The 20,665-nt window shown below is 35.2% G+C and overlaps 1 protein-coding gene across 2 annotated transcripts in view; it reads left to right on the plus strand.

Annotated features, from left to right (window-relative positions):
- Positions 1 to 20,665, plus strand: part of NKAIN2 (sodium/potassium transporting ATPase interacting 2) — a 1,025,024-nt gene that overhangs the window by 551,108 nt on the left and 453,251 nt on the right. For both annotated transcript variants that reach the window (XR_008503244.2, XM_054492310.2), the window contains exon 3: positions 6,520 to 6,600. Coding sequence is in view for 1 of the 2 variants with exons in the window: in XM_054492310.2 (XP_054348285.1) it covers positions 6,520 to 6,600 (81 nt within the window). In the remaining variant the exon portion in view is untranslated. The remainder of the gene's footprint in view (positions 1 to 6,519; positions 6,601 to 20,665) is intronic.

The raw sequence follows: 20,665 nt of genomic DNA on the forward strand, positions 1-20,665 counted from the left end.
ACTGCAACCTCCACCTCCAGGGTTCAAGAGATCTTCCCACCTCAGCCTCCTGAGTAGCTGGGATTACAGGAACATGCCACAATGCCCAGCACATTTTTTGTATTTTTTGTAGGGATGGGGTTTCATCCTATTCTAGGCTGGTCTTGAACTCCTGGGCTCAGGCTCTGCCCACTTCAGCCTCCCAAAGTACTGGGATTACAAGAATGAGCCACCAGGCCTGTCCAGAAGTTGTTTTTAAGACAAGATTTGTTAATACAATGTTCCTGAGGAATGCTTCTGTCGTAGTTTATTAGAACTGATTATGTTATTGTTGTAGGAAAAAACCGGGTTCTTGTCAGAGAACCAGGATAATTTAGGCATGTGGACATATTGTAGGATGAGTAGGGCAGGGTTTATTGGTTGCAAAGGAAAAAAAGGGAAACAGGAACCCTCAGCAAAGCAAGAGAGTCCTGTTAGCCGGTTTACCCCCTCACAGATTGAATCCCAGGTTACCACCCAGGAAGAGAGCCAGCCTACTCCCCTCTGCAAAAGGCGGGAACCTCCCGAGGCTCCACCCCATTCTCCCAGTGCACAGACCAGTTGGGTATTCTCCACGGACCCCTTTTTACTTGGCTGCCTCATTATTACATTAAAATTAGCCGCATGATATCTGTGATATTGGTGAGCTGATACTAGTTTTGCATCCTAGTAGAAACAATCATACCTAAAAACATTCCTATAGATTGCATTAATTGCCAATCATTAATACATATAAATAATATTAGGAGAGTTACTCAGTTATATCCTGTAATATTTCCCTGTAGCTTCTGTTGCAGTCACTTGCATCCAGCTGGTATTTAATAAATGTGAACTGATTCATGACTCACCTCCTTTTCTAATTAAGTTCTTAGTCTTAGACTACCTTGGTCTACCTTTCTAATTATCATATAACCCATGACATATAATAGGGCCATGTCTCTGAGCCTGACCAATATTTTGGCCTTTCATGATTAACAGCCTTAACTAATTTTTATCTTATATAGCTAATTTGATTTCATCATTGGAGCCACAAATACCACAGGGAAGCCATGATGATTCAATTACTTTTTTTAGCTGATAGTTTTAACCATTTCACTGGATTCTCAAGTTCAGTTAATCTCTCAGATGGTTCACCTGGTGCTTCAGAAATCAATTCTTAAAAGTGAATTTTATCATGCAATAGAATTTTTCTCTCATCACAGACAATATCTCAAAGTTTCTGTCTGAAACATAAAATATAAGATTTTCTTCATAAGAAAAAATGAGGCTAAAACAAAATTAGTTTTATAGCAGAAAACTACAAGTTAGGTGGTATCTAGCAATTGTGATACTTTGTTATTATATTAGGTCATCTCTCCAGGGCAGAACATCTTTTCCAATTATACTCAAACTGCGTGATTGTCAATTATATCACATCAACTAGCTGTAGCAACCGGGAAGAAGTTTGTACTGATCTTTATACTCTTAAATAACTATGCTGAGTAATTTTAAGAGCAGGGTTTATTGACAAAAATCATAGGCCAAATTACAAGTCAGTACAAAATCTTCATCAATCTTTAGGCAACTAGGCAAAATCCAATTACAGGATATTTGATATAGATAAGTGCCAGCTACTAAAATGAGAAAAAAAATGTAGAAAAGAATAAAAAAAGGAAAATAAGAGGATTAAGATAGGAGGTATAAGAAAGATAAATGAGAGAAAATTAATGAGGAAAGTTAAATGAGATAAATTAGATAAAGTCCTGCCTTTGGATAGTGATGCACAAGTAGCAATTACCCTCTGTAGCACTAGTGTGGATTTCTATGTTCATTAAAGGGGTTACACCAGTGACAGTGATCATTGTTTTTGGTAAATCTATAATGAAGTATAGTGCATTGTGAGACTAACTGGATTGTAATGAAATATACAATTAAGTGAAAATAATGAAAGTAAATGCAAGGATATGAAAGGAACATTTGCTATATTCTTTATGTACATATCCTTCTGAATTACTCTGGAAAAAAAGAGGATAAAAAATTGTATTCTACTCCAAAGTAATTGCCAATAAATACTGTCAAGAGGCAACTCATAGCTGGGCATGGTGGCACATGCCTGTAGTCCTAGCTATTCAAGAGGCTGAGGCAGGAGGATCACTGGAGTCCAGGAATTCAAGGCTGCAGTGAGCTATGATAGCACCACCGCACTCCAGCCTTGGCAACAGAGTGAGACGCCTTCTCTAAAAAAGTAACTAAATAAATAAAAATATTTTTTAAAAAGCAACTCATAAAACAAGATATAGAAAATGCTTTATAATTATGTGTTGCGCTAAATTAGAAATAATAAATTGTTATTGTAGACCAAATGAAGGTTGGTTTCATGAAATAGCATTCGTCTATACATAATGGCGTTAATATATCAAAAACCCTTAATCTAGTGAATAATATGTTGCATTAATAAGTAAACAAGTCTAGTTTGCAAGTTCAATATGATGGAACAATGTTTTATATCAGTTAATATGAGAAGTTTGAGAGGCTGAGGCAGGCAGATAGCTTGAGCCCAGGAGTTTGAGACCAACATGGTGAAACTCTGTCTCTACAAAAAATACAACAAATTAGCCAGGCATGGTGGTGCGTGCCTGTAGTTCCAGCTACCCAAGAAGCTGAAGTGGAAGGATTACCTGAACCAGTGCAGTTGAGGCTGCAGTGATCCAAGGCCACTGCCTTCCAGCCAGGGTGGCAGAGTGAGATCCCGTCTCAAAAAAACCAAAAAAAACAAAAAAAACAAAAAAAGAAAAAGAAATCATGTGGGAAGTATATTTTATAATATCCTAATAAATAAATCTTTGAGGATTACTGCTATTTTATTTATTTATTTATTTATTTATTCATTCATTTATTTTGAGATGAAGTCTTGCTCTGTCACCCAGGCTGGAGTGAAGTGGCGCGATCTTGTCTCACTGCAACCTCTGCCTCCTGGGTTCAAGCGATTCTCTTGCCTCAGCCTCCCTAGTAGCTGGGATTACAGGTGTCTGCCACCATGCCTGGCTAATTTTGTATTTTTAGTAGAGATGGGGTTTTGCCACGTTGACCCACTGGTCTCAAACTGCTGACCTCAGGTGATGCACTCACCTCGCCTCCCAAAGTGCTGGGATTACAGGCCTGAGCCACCACGCCTGACCCTACTGTTTATTATTTTAACAAGAAGAGATGATGATGTAACATAATCATCATAATAAAATGACAACATATAGTGAAAATTCAAGTATTGTGTACTTTCAAACAGTTGATCATTCCATTCTCATATAAGCCATGGAGTTTGCTACTACTAAGAAGCCTATTTTATATTTAAGTTAACTTAATTTTAATGGGTCATATCACTTGAAGATAGCCAAAGAGCGTCTAAGTGACAGAGCCAGACGTTAGGTTCTGTGTTCTCATTCTCTATATGCTATTTATTTGCATGTAATCCATTACCTTTCATATGCTTCCATAAAATTATTAATTTTGGTGGATAAAACATAAATGTTTCAGCTTGATTTTTAACCAAACTAGGTATAATTTACATTTATACATACACATAAATGTAAGTAACTAAGTATAAATGAAGATTCCAAATTTTTATTGTATTTTCAACATATAATACTGAAGTAGTGACTATTCCATATATACCATGTGAATACAGATAAACATGGTTAGCATTTAATAAGCATAAAATATAATTTTAGTTATGAAATTAAAAAGCTTCAGCATTGACATTTTTAAATACTATATTGGAAAGAATGCTTGCCAACAACAAATTTTCAGAATTTGATATGTGTAATACAGTGTCTTTCATTAGCTCATCAGCCATTGCTGAAGTCTTAGTATCCTGCTACTTTGACTTTTAGTAAATGGTGTTTATTTAGCTCTCCATTATAAATAATATGGGGAGAATATGTCATTGTGCACAAAGGATATGATAAAACATTATAATCAGTCACGCATTCTCTATCTCTTGTAATCACTTAAGTCATTGAAACAAATGTCTCCTTAGATCTCTGTTCTATAGCTGAAGTTCCTCTCTTGCTATAGCCTGCTTAGCCCCCTAATTCTGTCTCTAGACCCAGCCCTCAACTCATAGAACTTCTCAAATTCCATATTTTGTCTTGGATCATTTCGTTTGCCCTAACATTATACTCTATTGAGCAACACACACATTAAGCAGTTAGATGAAACCAACTCCTTTAGAAAACAGTTGAGTTATCATTTATTGTTACATAAACTCCTCACGTAGAGATCTCACTCCTCATACTACATGAATGATCATAGTAATCTAATAAAAACCTGGTCTGAGAGGGAAGAATGGGTTCTGAATCTGAAAATGATTTTCTCCATATTGCTACTTATTCATTGACTTACAAAATATTGTCTTAATAACTATTTTGTGCAAAGTACTAAGTTAGGAACCCAGGAATATGAACAAAAATTAAGAAGTAGTATTTTAAGGAGCTTACCACTGTGCATTGGAGAAAATATGCAAATAATCAGATATAAGACATTTCATATGAAATTAGGAGAAAAAAAGTTTGTCGCAGCACTAAGCAGGGCTCAGCCAATTCTGGTTCGGCATCATGAGGGAGGTGATATTTGAATTAACCTTTTAAAAAAATGATAGGTGGTAAGAAGAGAAAGCAAAAGTATTCAAGAATACAGGGATAACATACAAAGAGGCACAGGCCGGGCGCAGTGGCTCAAGCCTGTAATCCCAGCACTTTGGGAGGTCAAGACGGGCGGATCACGAGGTCAGGAGATCGAGACCATCCTGGCTAACACGGTGAAACCCCGTCTCTACTAAAAATACAAAATAATTAGCCGGGCGTAGTGGTGGGCGCCTGTAGTCCCAGCTACTCGGGAGGGTGACGCAGGAGAATGGCGTGAACCCGGGAGGTGGAGCTTGCAGTGAGCCGAGATCGTGCCACTGCACTCCAGCCTGGGCGACAGAGCGAGACTCCGTCTCAAAAGAAAAAAAAAAAAGGAGGCACAGAGGTGGGAAATAACTTTCCATCTACATGAAACAGCAAATAATATATGTGTCTGGAATCAAGGATGACTCCAGAGATCAACTGAAACACACGGCTCAAAAGGTAACAAGGTGCAAGATCATGATCATGAGCATGGAGGTTCTTGAAGCATAAATTAAAGATGTTGGAACTCACCTAGAAAGGATGGGAGCCATTGGCATTTGTTTAGAAGGGAAGTGACATGATATCCTCTTGTTTCACTTTTTCAAAATTCATACCTGCTCTTTCCTTTGTTTACAGGACCCTCCCATGAAAGCCCTTCCAACCCCGCATGCTTTTAAGTCCATTCATTTTAAGCTTGATTCATCTCTTCTGGAAGGTGTTTCTTAACCTCTTTTGTTAAGCTTTGCAGACTCTTTTTCCCAGGACAGGTTATGTACTCCTCTCATTTTCCTGTCTTGTGCTCAGACTTTATATATTTTTATGATTCTTGTATAATAATGATCTATTTTTAAAAAGTCTATCACTCTCACTTGATCTGAGTTCAGGAGGAATTCATCATTGGTCTTTGCATTCTCAGTGTCTTGCTAGCATGTTGCCTTCTGGATGCTTCATACGTTTTAACTGACTGAATGATCAGAACTGTATCTTAGTAAGAAAATCTATCATCATTATAGAAGGTACACTAAAGAGAAAATAGAATAAATTTAGGGACACTAGTTAGATGGCCACTGTAATGGGAGATAGTGAAATGATAAAATAAGAAGGTGAATGGAGAAATGAAAAGGAGACACCAAAAAGAGAAAGCTGATTAGAATGGGACAGAGGCAGAAAGACTGATTTGAAGATTATCCTTGACAACTTGGGGAAAGGTTGATCATTGTCCTACACGGAGATGGTTTTGCTAAGGAAACTGTGAGTCTTCTTTTGATGGGTTGTATCAGACATGTACGTTAGAGCACTGAATTTTTTAGATGTCTAGAAACTATAATTATTCACTTTTAAAACAATAATGTGGATTACTATTTTTTTTTGTCTTAAAACCTAAAAATTTATCCTTAAGCAGGTTTGAGTTGTAATCCTATGAGTCCGTAACAGTAAGAAAAAAAAAAAACAAAAACTCAACAGTCCAGCCTGGCCAACATGGCAAAACCCTATCCCTACTAAAAATATAAAAACTAGCTGGGTGTGGTGGTGCACACCTGTAGTCCCAGCTATTCGGGAGGCTGAGGGTGGAGAATCACTTCAACCTGAAAGGAAGAGGTTACAGTGAGCCGAGATCACGCCACTGCACTCCAGCCTGGGCAACAGAGTAAGCCTTTGTCATGAAAAAAAAAAAAAAAAAAAGAAGGAAAAAAAAAACTCAACAGAGATAAACATACATTGCTTCCTTAGAGAGAAGCAATATTTAACCTTTCCCGCTAATCTTATATTTGGGTGTGTGAAAGTTCAAGTTTTATTTGAATCATACTCAACTAATTCCAAATTAATTATATGTTATTTCTCTCTTGCTTCTCTGCAGTATGCTGTCTGGCTAGTCCTCTGGGTTACGTGGAATGTGTTTGTTATCTGCTTCTATTTGGAGGCTGGGGACCTCTCAAAGGTAATTTACCTCTAATTTGCCTGAGTCATCAGTAGGGTGTTAACAAGTCTCTTCCTAAGTAAGGCAGAGTCTCATCCTGTTCTGCTTGCTTAGATGCACCTCAGTGAAAGTAAATTGAAAGGTGTCTTGATTTATATTTCTGCGTTTTTATCATTAAAAATATGTCTGGTGAGTCACAAAAATGTACTTTTTCTTAAGCAAAACTAAGTGAACTGTTGATTATTATAGTGACCAGGCAGTGCACTTTAAAACGTTAGCCACTGAGAGATTTCTGAAGCAAAACGTGAATTTTTTTCAGAGAAAAAAAATCTTGAAGATTTCTGAAATCACTTAGTTTGCTTATTACTCTGCTAAACATTTTCCTTATTGATTTTAAATAACAGTGCAATAATTTAAACAGTTAATGGGCTTTGGTTGAATGAAATTGTTACTAGAGGGATATAATATGTTATAGAAATGAATAAAATAAACCCCTTTGTTCTAAATAGGCTAGGAAAACTAAATAATTGCTTTTTTCATTTAGTTTTTTTGTGCTCTGTATGTGTGCATCTTGCTACCATATTTTTCACATGGATGCCCTTACTACGCAAATAGCATAGGCTTCAGATCTCGAAAACCATCATCCTTCCATTAGAATGCAATTAACAGCAAAGAAGTCAAATGAGGTAATCCATTCCAGGTAGTAGCAAATTCTGACTCTTGAGGGAGTTTCAAACTTGTATGTACTTCCTCGTATTTAAAACTTTAAAACATAAAAATTGTAAAATGTTCTTTTACTTACCCTATATTAGAACAGAAGGCCCCTACAAACATATTGATATTTTTAAAACCCAGAGATACTCGCGTGCTTTAAAAGACCAAGAGAGCTAAAAAAAAATTTTTTTTAAAGAAAATTCCTCAGGAACTACCTTTGTCTTGTCAAGCTATATATTTTGGGAGGAGAGAGAAGAGAATGGTAATACACATTTATGATCTTACATGCAGGAGTTTCACAAAGCACTCAACATGTGATGTTTGTTTATTACTTAACTGTGGTATGTGGCTTTGTATCAAGGAAAAATCATCTTGATTTGTTTTTATTCAATGACAAAAGATGAAGGATCAAATAAGAGGATGACATCATGATATGAGAGAGAACCAAAGCTTCTTGGATGTGTAATTTTATGATCAGAATGTGGACAAGTCCTCACCGTGGCTGGCAAAATCTCCCTAGAGGATGCCATTTCTGTGTTTTTTTGCAGGGCATCGTTCCCCACACTCTGGTTAGCAGGCAGTCTTTTCAGGAAGGTGCCGTGACCAATGAAAATAAATTGTTCGGTGGCTCTAGGAGGGACCCACACCAGATTGCTGCTTAAAACTCACATTCGCCTCAGTGTAAGAAAAGCAGACACGTTTTTCCAAGGATTTGAATTCCTTGCCCAATTTATACATCTCTGCTACTCTATAATCCACTTTCTTCAAAGAAATTCCACAGTAGAATGACTTTTAATGATATTTTCAATGTTAAATAATCACCTTAAAAATTGTAAGGCAGGTGTTCAGACATATTGCCTGAGTAAAATGATCCAGCAGATCAGATAATTTGTTTAATATTAAGAAAAGAGAGAAAGAGATTTGAGCAAAGCTAGCTGCACAAATGTTCTGTAATTGTGCTCGCTGCTCCACATGATGACCGCAGGCACGGAATAAAGCTGGTGATTTCTTTTTTTTTTTTTTTTTTTCTTTTATTATTATTATTATTATTATACTTTAGGTTTTATGGTACATGTGCGCAATGTGCAGGTAAGTTACATATGTATACATGTGCCATGCTGGTGCGCTGCACCCACCAACTCGTCATCTAGCATTAGGTATATCTCCCAATGATATCCCTCCCCCCTCCCCCCACCCCACAACAGTCCCCAGAGTGTGATGTTCCCCTTCCTGTGTCCATGTGTTCTCATTGTTCAATTATTTCGTGACCTCGGACACAGGCATTGAAACCACAGCGAGGGCACTAAGAATTCTTCCAATGTACATGGGCAGGTAATGACTATCCCTTGGCAATGAAACAGTTAATAATACTTTATTGTCTTCTCATCCTATAAACCAAGGCTGGGCTCTGCAGAGCACATGAAAATTTAATAATTTCCTTTTAAACAAATAATCTAAAAAAACCCATAAAGGGCAAAGTTATATAGTTATCTGTACTGGGTTTTTCCTCTCTTTCGTGTTCAAAGGGTTTGAAAAAGGTGTATTTATACCATTTAATTCTTTAGTCGTTGCAACTGCCTCACATTCTTCAAGTAATACAGTGCCAGAAGGAAGCAATGGTAATGGAAAAATGTACAGAAAGATAGAAAGTCAAAAATGGTACATATGAAACTTCTGATAATACTAAAAGAATGTAAACCATTGTTTTTCTCAATCCACCAAAAAAAAAAAAAAAAACAGTTTGAATGTGTCTACCCTATGAATGGATCAGTTAGTTTGAGGCTGAGGGAGAAATTTGTGAAAAAGAATCAGGGTTGACATTCTGTGGGCTTTATATATGTGAAAGAGATGTATTTATTTCCATGAAATCTTTTGTAAATAAGTGATGGCTTCCTAATGGATATTGGTAAGAGGTAATAAAACGTGGTAAAACATTCAGGTAAATTTTTGTTACCTGATTAGAGTTTAGAACTTTTCTTTTTTTTTTTATTATACTTTAAGTTTTAGGGTACATGTGCACAACGTGCAGGTTTGTTACATATGTATACATGTGCCATGTTGGTGTGCTGCACCCATTAACTCGTCATTTAACTTTAGGTATATCTCCTAATGCTATCCCTCCCTCCTCCCCCTACCCCACAACAGGCCCCCGTGTGTGATGTTCCCCTTCCTGTGTCCATGTGTTTTCATTGTTCAATTCCCACCTATGAGTAAGAACATGCGGTGTTTGGTTTTCTGTCCTTGTGATAGTTTGCTGAGAATGATGGTTTCCAGCTTCATCCATGTCCCTACAAAGGACATGAACTCATCATTTTTTATGGCTACATAGTATTCCATGGTGTATATGTGCCACATTTTCTTAATCCAGTCTATCATTGTTGGACATTTGGGTTGGTTCCAAGTCTTTGCTATTGTGAATAGTGCCGCAATAAACGTATGTGTGCATGTGTCTTTATAGCAGCATGTTTTATAATCCTTTGGGTATATACCCAGTAATGGGATGGCTGGGTCAAATGGTATTTCTAGTTCTAGACCCCTGAGGAATCGCCACACTGACTTCCACAGTGGTTGAACTAGTTTGCAGTCCCACCAACAGTGTAAAAGTGTTCCTATTTCTCCACATCCTCTCCAGCACCTGTTGTTTCCTGACTTTTTAATGATTGCCATTCTAACTGGTATGAGATGGTATCTCATTGTGGTTTTGATTTGCATTTCTCTGATGGCCAGTGATGATGAGCATTTTTTCATGTGTTTTTTGGCTGCATAAATGTCTTCTTTTGAGAAGTGTCTATTCATATCCTTTGCCCACTTTTTGATGGGGCTGTTTGTTTTTTTCTTGTAAATTTGTTTGAGTTCATTGTAGATTCTGGGTATTAGCCCTTTGTCAGATAAGTAGGTTGGGAAAATTTTCTCCCATTTTGTAGGTTGCCTGTTCACTCTGATGGTAGTTTCTTTTGCTGTGCAGAAGCTCTTTAGTTTAATTAGATCTCATTTGTCAATTTTGGCTTTTGTTGCCATTGCTTTTGGTGTTTTAGACATGAAGTCCTTGCCCATGCCTATGTCCTGAATGGTATTGCCTAGGTTTTTTTCTAGGGTTTTTATGGTTTTAGGTCTAACATTTAAGTCTTTAATCCATCTTGAATTAATTTTTGTATAAGGTGTAAGGAAGGGATCCAGTTTCAGCTTTCCACATATGGCTAGCCAGTTTTCCCAGCACCATTTATTAAATAGAGAATCCTTTCCCCATTTCTTGTTTTTGTCAGGTTTGTCAAAGATCAGATAGTTGTAGATATGCGGCATTATTTCTGAGGGCTCTGTTCTGTTTCATTGGTCTGTATCTCTGTTTTGGTACAAGTATCATGCTGTTTTGGTTACTGTAGCCTTGTAGTATAGTTTGAAGTCAGGTAGCGTGATGCCTCCAGCTTTGTTCTTTTGGCTTAGGATTGACTTGGCGATGCGGGCTCTTTTTTGGTTCCATATGAACTTTAAAGTAGCTTTTTCCAATTCTGTGAAGAAAGTCATTGGTAGCTTGATGGGGATGGCATTGAATCTATAAATTACCTTGGGCAGTATGGCCATTTTCACGATATTGATTCTTCCTGCCCATGAGCATGGAATGTTCTTCCATTTGTTTGTATCCTCTTTTATTTCATTGAGCAGTGGTTTGTAGTTCTCCTTGAAGAGGTCCTTCACATCCCTTGTAAGTTGGATTCCTAGGTATTTTATTCTTTGAAGCAATTGTGAATGGGAGTTCACCATGATTTGGCTCTCTGTCTGTTATTGGTGTATAAGAATGCTTGTGATTTTTGTACATTGATTTTGTGTCCTGAGACTTTGCTGAAGTTGCCTATCAGCTTAAGGAGATTTTGGGCTGAGACAATGGGGTTTTCTAGATATACAATCATGTCATCTGCAAACTGGGACAATTTGACTTCCTCTTTTCCTAACTGAATACCCTTTATTTGCTTCTCCTGCCTGACTGCCCTGACCAGAACTTCCAACACTATGTTGAATAGGAGCGATGAGGAGGGCATCCCTGTCTTGTGCCAGTTTTCAAAGGGAATGCTTCCAGTTTTTGCCCATTCAGTATGATATTGGCTGTGGGTTTGTCATAGATAGCTCTTATTATTTTGAGATATGTCCCATCAGTACCTAATTTATTGAGAGCTTTTAGCATGAAGGGTTGTTGAATTTTGTCGAAGGCCTTCACTGCATCTATTGAGATAATCATGTGGTTTTTGTCATTGCTTCTGTTTATATGCTGGATTACGTTTATTGATTTGCGTATGTTGAACCAGCCTTGCATCCCAGGGATGAAGCCCACTTGATCATGGTAGATAAGCTTTTTGATGCGCTGCTGGATTCGGTTTGCCAGTATTTTACTGAGGATTTTTGCATCGATGTTCATCAGGGATATTGGTCTAAAATTCTCTTTTTTTGTTGTGTCTCTGCCAGGCTTTGGTATCAGGTGATGCTGGCCTCATAAAATGAGTTAGGGAGGATTCCCTCTTTTTCTATTGATTGGGCTGTCTTCTCTCCTTTTCCTAATGAACTATCTGCCATATGCTTATGAGTGAAACAGAAATTATAGTAATCAACCAACTCACTGTGTACATTCATATTGAAATGTCTTAATTTCAGTAATATGATATACAGGACTAACCCTTTTTATCATGTTTTCTTTGTACACATAGAGGTATAGTTAATATATTTTCATCATTGAAAATTCTATGAAAATCCGACATTATTATTAAAATTTCAGTTAACATATTTTAATTAGTGTCCACATCTAAAGAAAAATAAAAATAATCCACCAGAGAAACTTTTAAATGTTATGTCATAGTTAAATTAACAAAATGATGGGAATATAGTATAAAATGATACATAAGATGATAGCAGCAAATAAACATACATATTTCATATAATTATAATTATTTCTGCTAATGCTAATGCATGAGATACTAGTGTTGAAACTAAATATCCTAAAGCATTTAGCAGTGTGTAACTTCCTGGGTTGATATTTTCCTAGATGTCCTGTTAAGGAAACTGAGAAAAAATTAGTCTGTAACCTGAAGTGTCTGGTAATGGTTTGAAATTGCCTTTGGGCATCAAATGTGACGTGGGTTATTGAATTAATAGTTTTGACAGTTCCTCATATAGCCTCATTATTCTGTTGTATTATTCTTGGCAATTGTGGTTCTCTTGATCATATATCAAATAGAGAGAAATTAGAACGAACCTCAGCCATCAACTGAGTTGAGTTATTTTCAAAACAGGAGAGATATGCTATTTGTTCTGAAGTAATTTTTAAGTTGAAAGTATATAGCAGTAGGAAAGAAAACACATATAATACAGTAATTAATCTATTCAGTTCATCACCTGGGAAAACAAAATTTATTTAATTATTTTTTGAATAGTAATACAAAGGGAAGAAAACTTAGTGGTCTTCTGATTGTCCATAAAAACCTATATTTAATGCATGTGATACAATTATAAATTACTCAGGCTGAAATTATATGCTTACACTTTTCTTCATATTATGATTTTCAGATATGTTTCTACCTTCATAATGTATGGGGCACCATTAGTGAATGATGTGCCTATCTTTAGAAATAAAACAATAAACTTATAGAGCATGAAGGATAAACCAAGGGATTATTGTACACTTAAAACAACCCAACTTGTCTTTATTTAACCCTTTGGGACCAGGGATGCAGGTATATCTCTCTCAGATTTCACTATAGTAACAGAAATTTATACCTAATGTATGTTTCAGAATGAACACATTTGGAAGCAACTCCTAGAAAGCTGTCATATTTTAATAATTTTGATAGTTGCTTCAGAGATCTAGATATAACTTGTCAATTTAAAAATTTGTTATATAAAAAAGTCCTGTAACAATGTGGCTTCTTTAAGCTTTAGGAAATAAAATTGCACTCTTGTGAATGTAAGAGACAGGAAGGAGATAAAACCTGTCATATACTGTAGGCTATAGGGAACAAATCCTTAAAACCAGATGCAAGTGCAATGTGGAATAATGTACTGTTCCAACAATCTCAGTTTTATTTCTTCTGTAACAAAATGAATAATTCATTTAGAAAGATATCAGATATTTGGATTCTTTTGCTCAATAAAATCAATGCGTGTATCAAAATTTGCTTTTCTGACCTCTTATGTAAAAAGATGGTATGCAGAGAAATATGTTGTAATCTTTTTTTATTTGAAAAAATAACTCCTCCTCTTTACTCTTCTTCATGAGATAAAAATACATAAGCAATTACTATTAAACAAAGACTACCTATAATAATTGATTTAAGACAAAATTTAACAAATATTATGATGATAATATATTGGGTTCATTTTTTAAATTTTGATTTTCTTACTGTAAAATTTATATATCTGAGAAAACTTCAATTAATTATTACTAAGCTAATTAGAAAAATTTGTATTTCCCAACTATCAAAGCAGATTTTTGCCTTATGATGCAGGGAAAGATATTCGACCTATTATTAATAATTAAATGTAATGTAACGCTTTCCCAAATCTAGAAATGAACCAACCAGTTGGAATTTGGTCAGTCACAATCTCCCTTCTCTTGTTTTCCTTCATAATTCATGAATTAAACTGATTATTTCCTCATTTCTTAAATTCATTTTTCTTTGTTTTATTTTCTATTTCCTTTTAATACCCCTAAAGTGAGGAAAAGAGTTCATGTACCTTTCTTATTCTCTGTCTCCATTCTTTTACTTGAAAATGCCATTCGCTGACACAAACTATCATCTTTACACATATGTCTACCAGATTTATATCTTCAGTCTTGACCTTGTTGCTAAGTTAATGTGTCACATCTCCAACTTCCTGCTGGTGTCAGGTCAATTCTATTGTCACCTTAAATTCAAAATGTCCAAAATGATTTATTGTCATCCCCAAAGAATCCAACTTCTTTAATTCACTTTCTACTAAGAGAAGAAAAAAGAGATAAAAGCAAAATTTATTTTGAAAAAATGAATAAAAAAGGAAAAATAATTTTATTATTATTATTTTTTTGAGATAGAGCCCCACTCTGTCGCCCAGGCTGGAGTACAGTGGTGCAATCTCAGCTCACTGTAGCCTCCGCCTCCCCGGTTCAAGCGATTCTCCTGCCTCAGCCTCCCAAGTAGCTGGGTTTACAGGTGCGTCCCACCACACTAGGCTAATTTTTGTATTTTTAGTAGAGATGGGGTTTTGCAATGTTCGCCAGGCTGGTCTGGAACTCCTGACCTCGAGTGATCTGCCCTCATTGGCCTCCCAAAGTGTTGGGATTACAGGCGTGAGCCACCACACTCAGCCAGAATTTTTTGTGTGGACTACCAAAATCCTTATAAATTGACCGTGAGATAAAGCAAGAAATATATATTTGTATAATGTATCTATTACTTGTGTGTGTATGTATATTGTAAACTTTAGATACCAACAAGGTGAAAACAACAGAGATCTGGTAAAGTAATGACTACTCAAAGAAAGCTATATTCCAAAAAGATGAGCTAACTTTGTAAACGTGCTATACCCTGGGTTCATTTGTTGTTTCTGGTTGGGGCAGGAGGCTAAGTATTCAGGCTTTACACCCTGTTGAATGCTATTTTTTGGCAAATGTATAGATCAGCATAGCTTTGAGGGAGGTGGTCTAGGGCACATAGGCAATTTTTCTGTTAAGGCATTAGCCAAATTCTGTACCAGACTAAAAATATAAATGGAAAAACTCTGTAAATGCATAATGAAAATTTTTCGGCAGTCATGCCAAATTAGTTTGAAGACAGGAAAGGACTCTATAGAATAAACTAGGTTTTCATGTGAAGATCTGAAGAACAAGCCAGGGGCAAACCAAATACAGACTGAAGATTACCAGAACTAAATCCAGGCTCAACTCAGCACAATTCTTTATTGAAATAAGCTGATTACCCATCACTTTGTCTCTCTAGTTGAGAGAAAAGAGAAACATCTTAGGATAAAGACACGATTATATTAGACATTTACAGTTTATTTATGTGCATGACATCAGGCAATTGAAAATTATTACAGATGCTAAAAGAAAGAATGTAATGATTGAAAGAGAAGAATAAGATACACAATTGAAATAGACCAAGAGATGATTCAGATATTTTAATTATCTGATAAAGATTTTTAAAAACACATACGCAATATATTAAAGAAAATAAACGGGAAAACTGGAACTAATACATTGAAAGAGAAATAATTTACCCCCAGAGAGGTGGAATTTATGTAAAGAATAAAATGGAAATTCTAAGACTTAAAAATATAATATCTAGAAGTAAGAACTCATTAAGTAGGTTTAATAGTAGATTTAAAAGAATAGAAGAAAGGATTAAGGAACTTGAGAAATAATTGATTAACATTGTCCAAACTAAAGCACAGACAAGGGTTAAAAATACCAAAAAAAAAAAAGAGGAAAGAATGTCAAAAACATATGGGTTCAACTAAAGATTCAATATGCACATTATTGAATTACCAGGATAAAAAAACAGAATTGGATAGAAGCAATATCTGAAGTGAAGATGACAGAGAATTTTCCAAAATTAATTAGTAACATCAACCCACAGATTCAAGAATACTTTCATATTTCAAGTGTAATCAAGAAAACCAGATTTAGGTATAGATGAATAGAAATGTTAAAAATCTAAATCAAAGAGAAGATTATAAGAGGTGCCAAAGATAAAAGACCCAAATGAACAGCAAAAAGACTGACAGTCGACCTTTCAACAGGAAGGCAATTGAATGACATCTTTAAAGTGCTTTAAAATGCCAACCTAGAATTCTTTACCCTGCAAAAATATTCTTCAACAATTAAGATGAAATGAAAGCATTTTTCAACAACAACACGTAAGATAAATAATTACTAGCAAACTTTAACTGAAGGAAATACTAAAGGTAGTTCTTTAGGCAGAATGAGAAAGAAAAACACCCCAGAGAGAAAAAAGGGAATTTTAGGAAGGAAAGAAGACAATAGAAAGAAAACACAGGTTGTATTGTTAAACACAAAACAATAGCAATAAAATATCTGGGGATTTAAATGTTTGTAAAACTAAAATGCATGACAACAATAACACAAAAGGTAGAAAGGAGCTAAAGTGTTCTAAGGTTCTAGCATTATTATGGAAATGTTAATGGTAATATTTATGTTAGATTATAATAGTTCAAGACTAGTAATGTCTAGAGTAACTATTAAAAGACAGCATAACTCCTAAAAACTAAGTATAGGTGAAAAATTAAATAATGAAAATAATTGATTAGCCTAAGCAATGCTAAGAAGGAAGAAATGCTAACAACAACAGAGAGGGTCAATAAGAAAAAAATATCAAGATGGGTGCTATAATCTTAAATATATCAATAAATATATTAAATGTAAATATACTAATACTCTGATTAAAAGGCTAAAATTGTTGGTCTGGATAAAGACATAAAACCCAAATGTATTGTTGTCTATAAGAGATATGCCTTAAATAGGATTTAAATTATAAGTTAAGAACGAGTAAAATCTGTTCCTATAAACACAAATGTAGTTTTTGTAGATTTGTGAAGTAGTAATTTTAATATCAGATGAGGTAATGTTTAAGGCAGGAAATATTACTAAAGATAAAGGAGGAAATGTCATAATGATAAAAAGGTAAATCCACATGAAGATATTGCAAATCAACATTACCTGAATAAAATAATACAGTTTCAAAGTATACAAAGTAAAAATTAATAGAATTAAAAGGAGAAATAGCCATATCCACAATCACAGTGGGAAACTTTTACATTACTCTCTGGATACATCAATCAGATGAAAATTCAATAAGGATATAGAATATCTATATAAAACAGTTAAAAAACTTGATATAATTGACATATAGAATACACTCCACCAAACAAAAGGGTTTTCAAAGGCATATAGAATATTCAATCATATAATGATTCAAAATGTAGAATAGTTAAATTTTAGAATGATTTGCAATTATTCAGCAAGTATTGTCTGACAACTATAGAATTAAGCTAGAAAATCTGCAACTGTGTGGAAATTAAACAATACACTTCTAAACCTATGGACCTAATAGGTTGGAATGGAGTTTAGAAAGTATTCTGAACTCAATAAAAATGAATTTATTGCTAAAAAAAAAAAAACTTGGCGGTGTGAAATTGCAGAAATGCTTAGAGGAAAAAATGACCTTAAAGGGAGATATTAAAAGAGAAGAAATGCTCAAAACTCAATGATCTTAACTTCCATAGCCAGAAGCTAGTGAAAGAACAACAAATGAAACTTCTCTAAAGTGAAACATTCTAATAACAAGGACAATAGCAGAACTCGATGCATATACAATAGGGGGAAAAAAGCAATAAAGCCAAATTGCTTTTTAGTGTTTATAAAATTGAGGAGATCCTTATCAATAGTGATTAAACGAAAAAAAGAGTAAAATCACCTTTTGCTAATATCACAAATAACTCTATAGATTGGAGAGAGAGTACATTATGAACAAGTTTAAGCCAATATATTTGCAATCAGGGTGAAATAGACAAATTCTTTGGAGACCACAACTTGAAATAAATTAAAAATCTGAAGACCTTTTTATCCATTAAGTAAATTGCATCATTAATCAAAACCTTTTGACGGAAAAGAAAAACATTTTGTGTTCACATGATTTCACTGAAAAATTCTTAAAAATGTTTAGGAATATTGTACTACCAATATACACAAATTCTTTCCAAGAATACAGCAGAAATGCCTCCCATCTCATCTTTTGAGGCCAGTATAACCTTACTTATTGAGGATATGTGTGACTGTCAAATGACAGATTACTGAACTGAAATGTAATAATAGGCCAGGTATGGTGGCTCATGCCTATTATCCCAGAACTTTGTGAGGCTGAGGTGGGTGGATCACCTGAGCTAGACCAGCCTCAGCAACATGGTGAAACCGCATCTCTACAAAAATACAAAAAATTAGCCAGGCGTGGTGGTTCGCACCTGTATTCCCAGCTACTCAGGAGGCTGAGGTGGGAGGTTCGCTTAAGCCCAGGAGGTAGAGGCTGCAAAAAGCTGAGATCGTGCCACTGTACTCCAGCCTGGGTGACAGAGTGAGACCTTGTCTCAAAAAAAAAAAAAAAAAGTAATAAGAATTTTAAAATGCTGAATAACTCTCCATAAATTTATAAATAATTATGATATTATTTCCCACACTGTATTGTAATATGTATTTACATTTCCATCTCTCCTTCTAAACTTGAATTTGCTAAAAGACCACATATCATCATTATGCAGGAGAATGCCACTGAGCTACCACACAGTAGTGAGGAATTATAGAATCAGTTAAGAACATTTTAGATGTTTATAAATAAGCCCATTTGATACATCATAAAACAAATGCAACAAGTTGTTCTTATCAATATATTCTAATTACATGTTTCCTTAACTATCCCTTCTTCAATGTTGGAATCATGTTTTATGCATCCCTAGGATCAAGGAAAATGTCAGGCATATGAACAATGCTCACTGGAATGAAATCAAATGGTAATAGAGTGGACTTCAGTAACTGTCTAGATCTACAAATACAGCTGCTGGGGACTTTTTCTTCCCTTCCGCTATTGCATGGATAATGCGGTCTACATCTCTCATGTCGATTCCAGCACTCTGTGGTGGTAGCAAGCAAAAGGAAAGTAATCCCAGCATTAGGCCACCTCAAATCAGGGCTCTTTAAAACTAACCATTATATACATCACCTTGATATCTTTTTAATTATAGATTATGATTCTCTTAGAGTGAGGCCTGTTATTTCATCCCTAACTGCTATGTGATGACATTCTTGTTTGCCTTTCAAACATATTTTAAGTTGCAAGGATTTAATTACTGGGAACCTCGACATAGGGCACAAGGTAAGTTCTTGATTTCTGGCCATCCTTTGAGTCAGGGATCCTAGGGTACATCTTGATAATTATGCATAAACAAATTCATCACCTAATGTATCACTTACTGCTGATACCACCCAAGATATCAAGTGAAATAACCAAATAGATTACCCAGAGCTCTAAGGAGAATTTAAGCTTAAATTCTTCCTTTAATTCCCAAGTTACATTATGCTGCTTTTGTGTGGTAAAATTCTTTTAGAAATGTCCCCAAGCCTTTCTCCAAGGTGGATCTGACTCCAAAATGTATCCAGACATCCTCTAGTTTTTCTTTAATTTCATTATAATTGAATTTTCAGAAGCAAAATATCTCAATTTTCAGGGTATTCTTTGGTTGAAGACTACAACTATGCTTGCATATTTCCACACAAATCTTGGCCTTCCTTACTCTTGTGGTTAAAACAATTTAAACCATTTCATAGTTTTCCTGTTTCCTCTCATAACTGAGCTGAATTCTTTCCCTCCATAAGATCTAGATGGCAGCTACAGTTCCTATGACTCTATGAATGAACTGCTTTAATTTGTACTTTCTTACTTTGACTTCTTTCCCTATTCCTAAAACCTCTTTCAGATCCCCAGTGGATGTCAAGAACCCCATTTTCTTTTTTGTGGGCCTCAAAAAATCTCATGGGTATTGAAAGAGGGTCCTTCGAAACAAAAGAGTCCCCCAGAGCATCAGCAAAGTTTTGGAACATGAGCTAGCATTATTTCTTCTGGGTGATTCATAGGCACCATGCATATAAAATGTTAGTAGAAGGTCCTCCTAAAGAGCAATGAGAACAGGTTATCAGAGTTGTTTGAAACTCAGCCGTCTTCACAAGATGATCTGTTACTCATTCAAAGGCATACCTTACCCAATTACTGCAACTTCTTACTCTGTTCTCTCTGGAAATGGACTTTTATGGTTTTATCTGTTCTCTTTTCAATCTGTTAGTAAAAAATAAACTATGTGCAGTTTCCCTTACCCAACATTTCTTTCTCAGCAACCTTTTATTCTCTCATAAATCAAAAGCTTTGGTTTCAAAGCTATTATTTCTGATGTGGTCTTTGAGAGGCTCTTTTGAAAAATAAAATAAAAATCAAGCACCAACCATTTCTTTCTTTTTGTATTCCTACTAAAACGATGCTAATTCTCTTTGAAGCAATGAGGATATTACTAACTCAGAAGAGAAAGTTTGCAAAACATAAGTATAAAAATTAAAAGCACAGATAATAACATTCCAAGATAGTATCCTGCTGGAAATAAAATAATAGCAAATATGAACATGACGTAAGCAATTACCATCCTTGTTTGTCTCTAAAGCCAACTCTATGGAAATTATTCTAGGATAGTAATTTTTATTCTATCCCCAATTTTAAAAACCTATGCTTGTATAGGTTTATTATTTATGGAGTCATGTAAAATTACAAGAATACATTTGCATTAAGAGTTCCATGGC

Source organism: Pongo pygmaeus, chromosome 5, assembly GCF_028885625.2.
Source record: "Pongo pygmaeus isolate AG05252 chromosome 5, NHGRI_mPonPyg2-v2.0_pri, whole genome shotgun sequence".
Classification (NCBI taxonomy): Eukaryota; Metazoa; Chordata; class Mammalia; order Primates; family Hominidae; genus Pongo; species Pongo pygmaeus.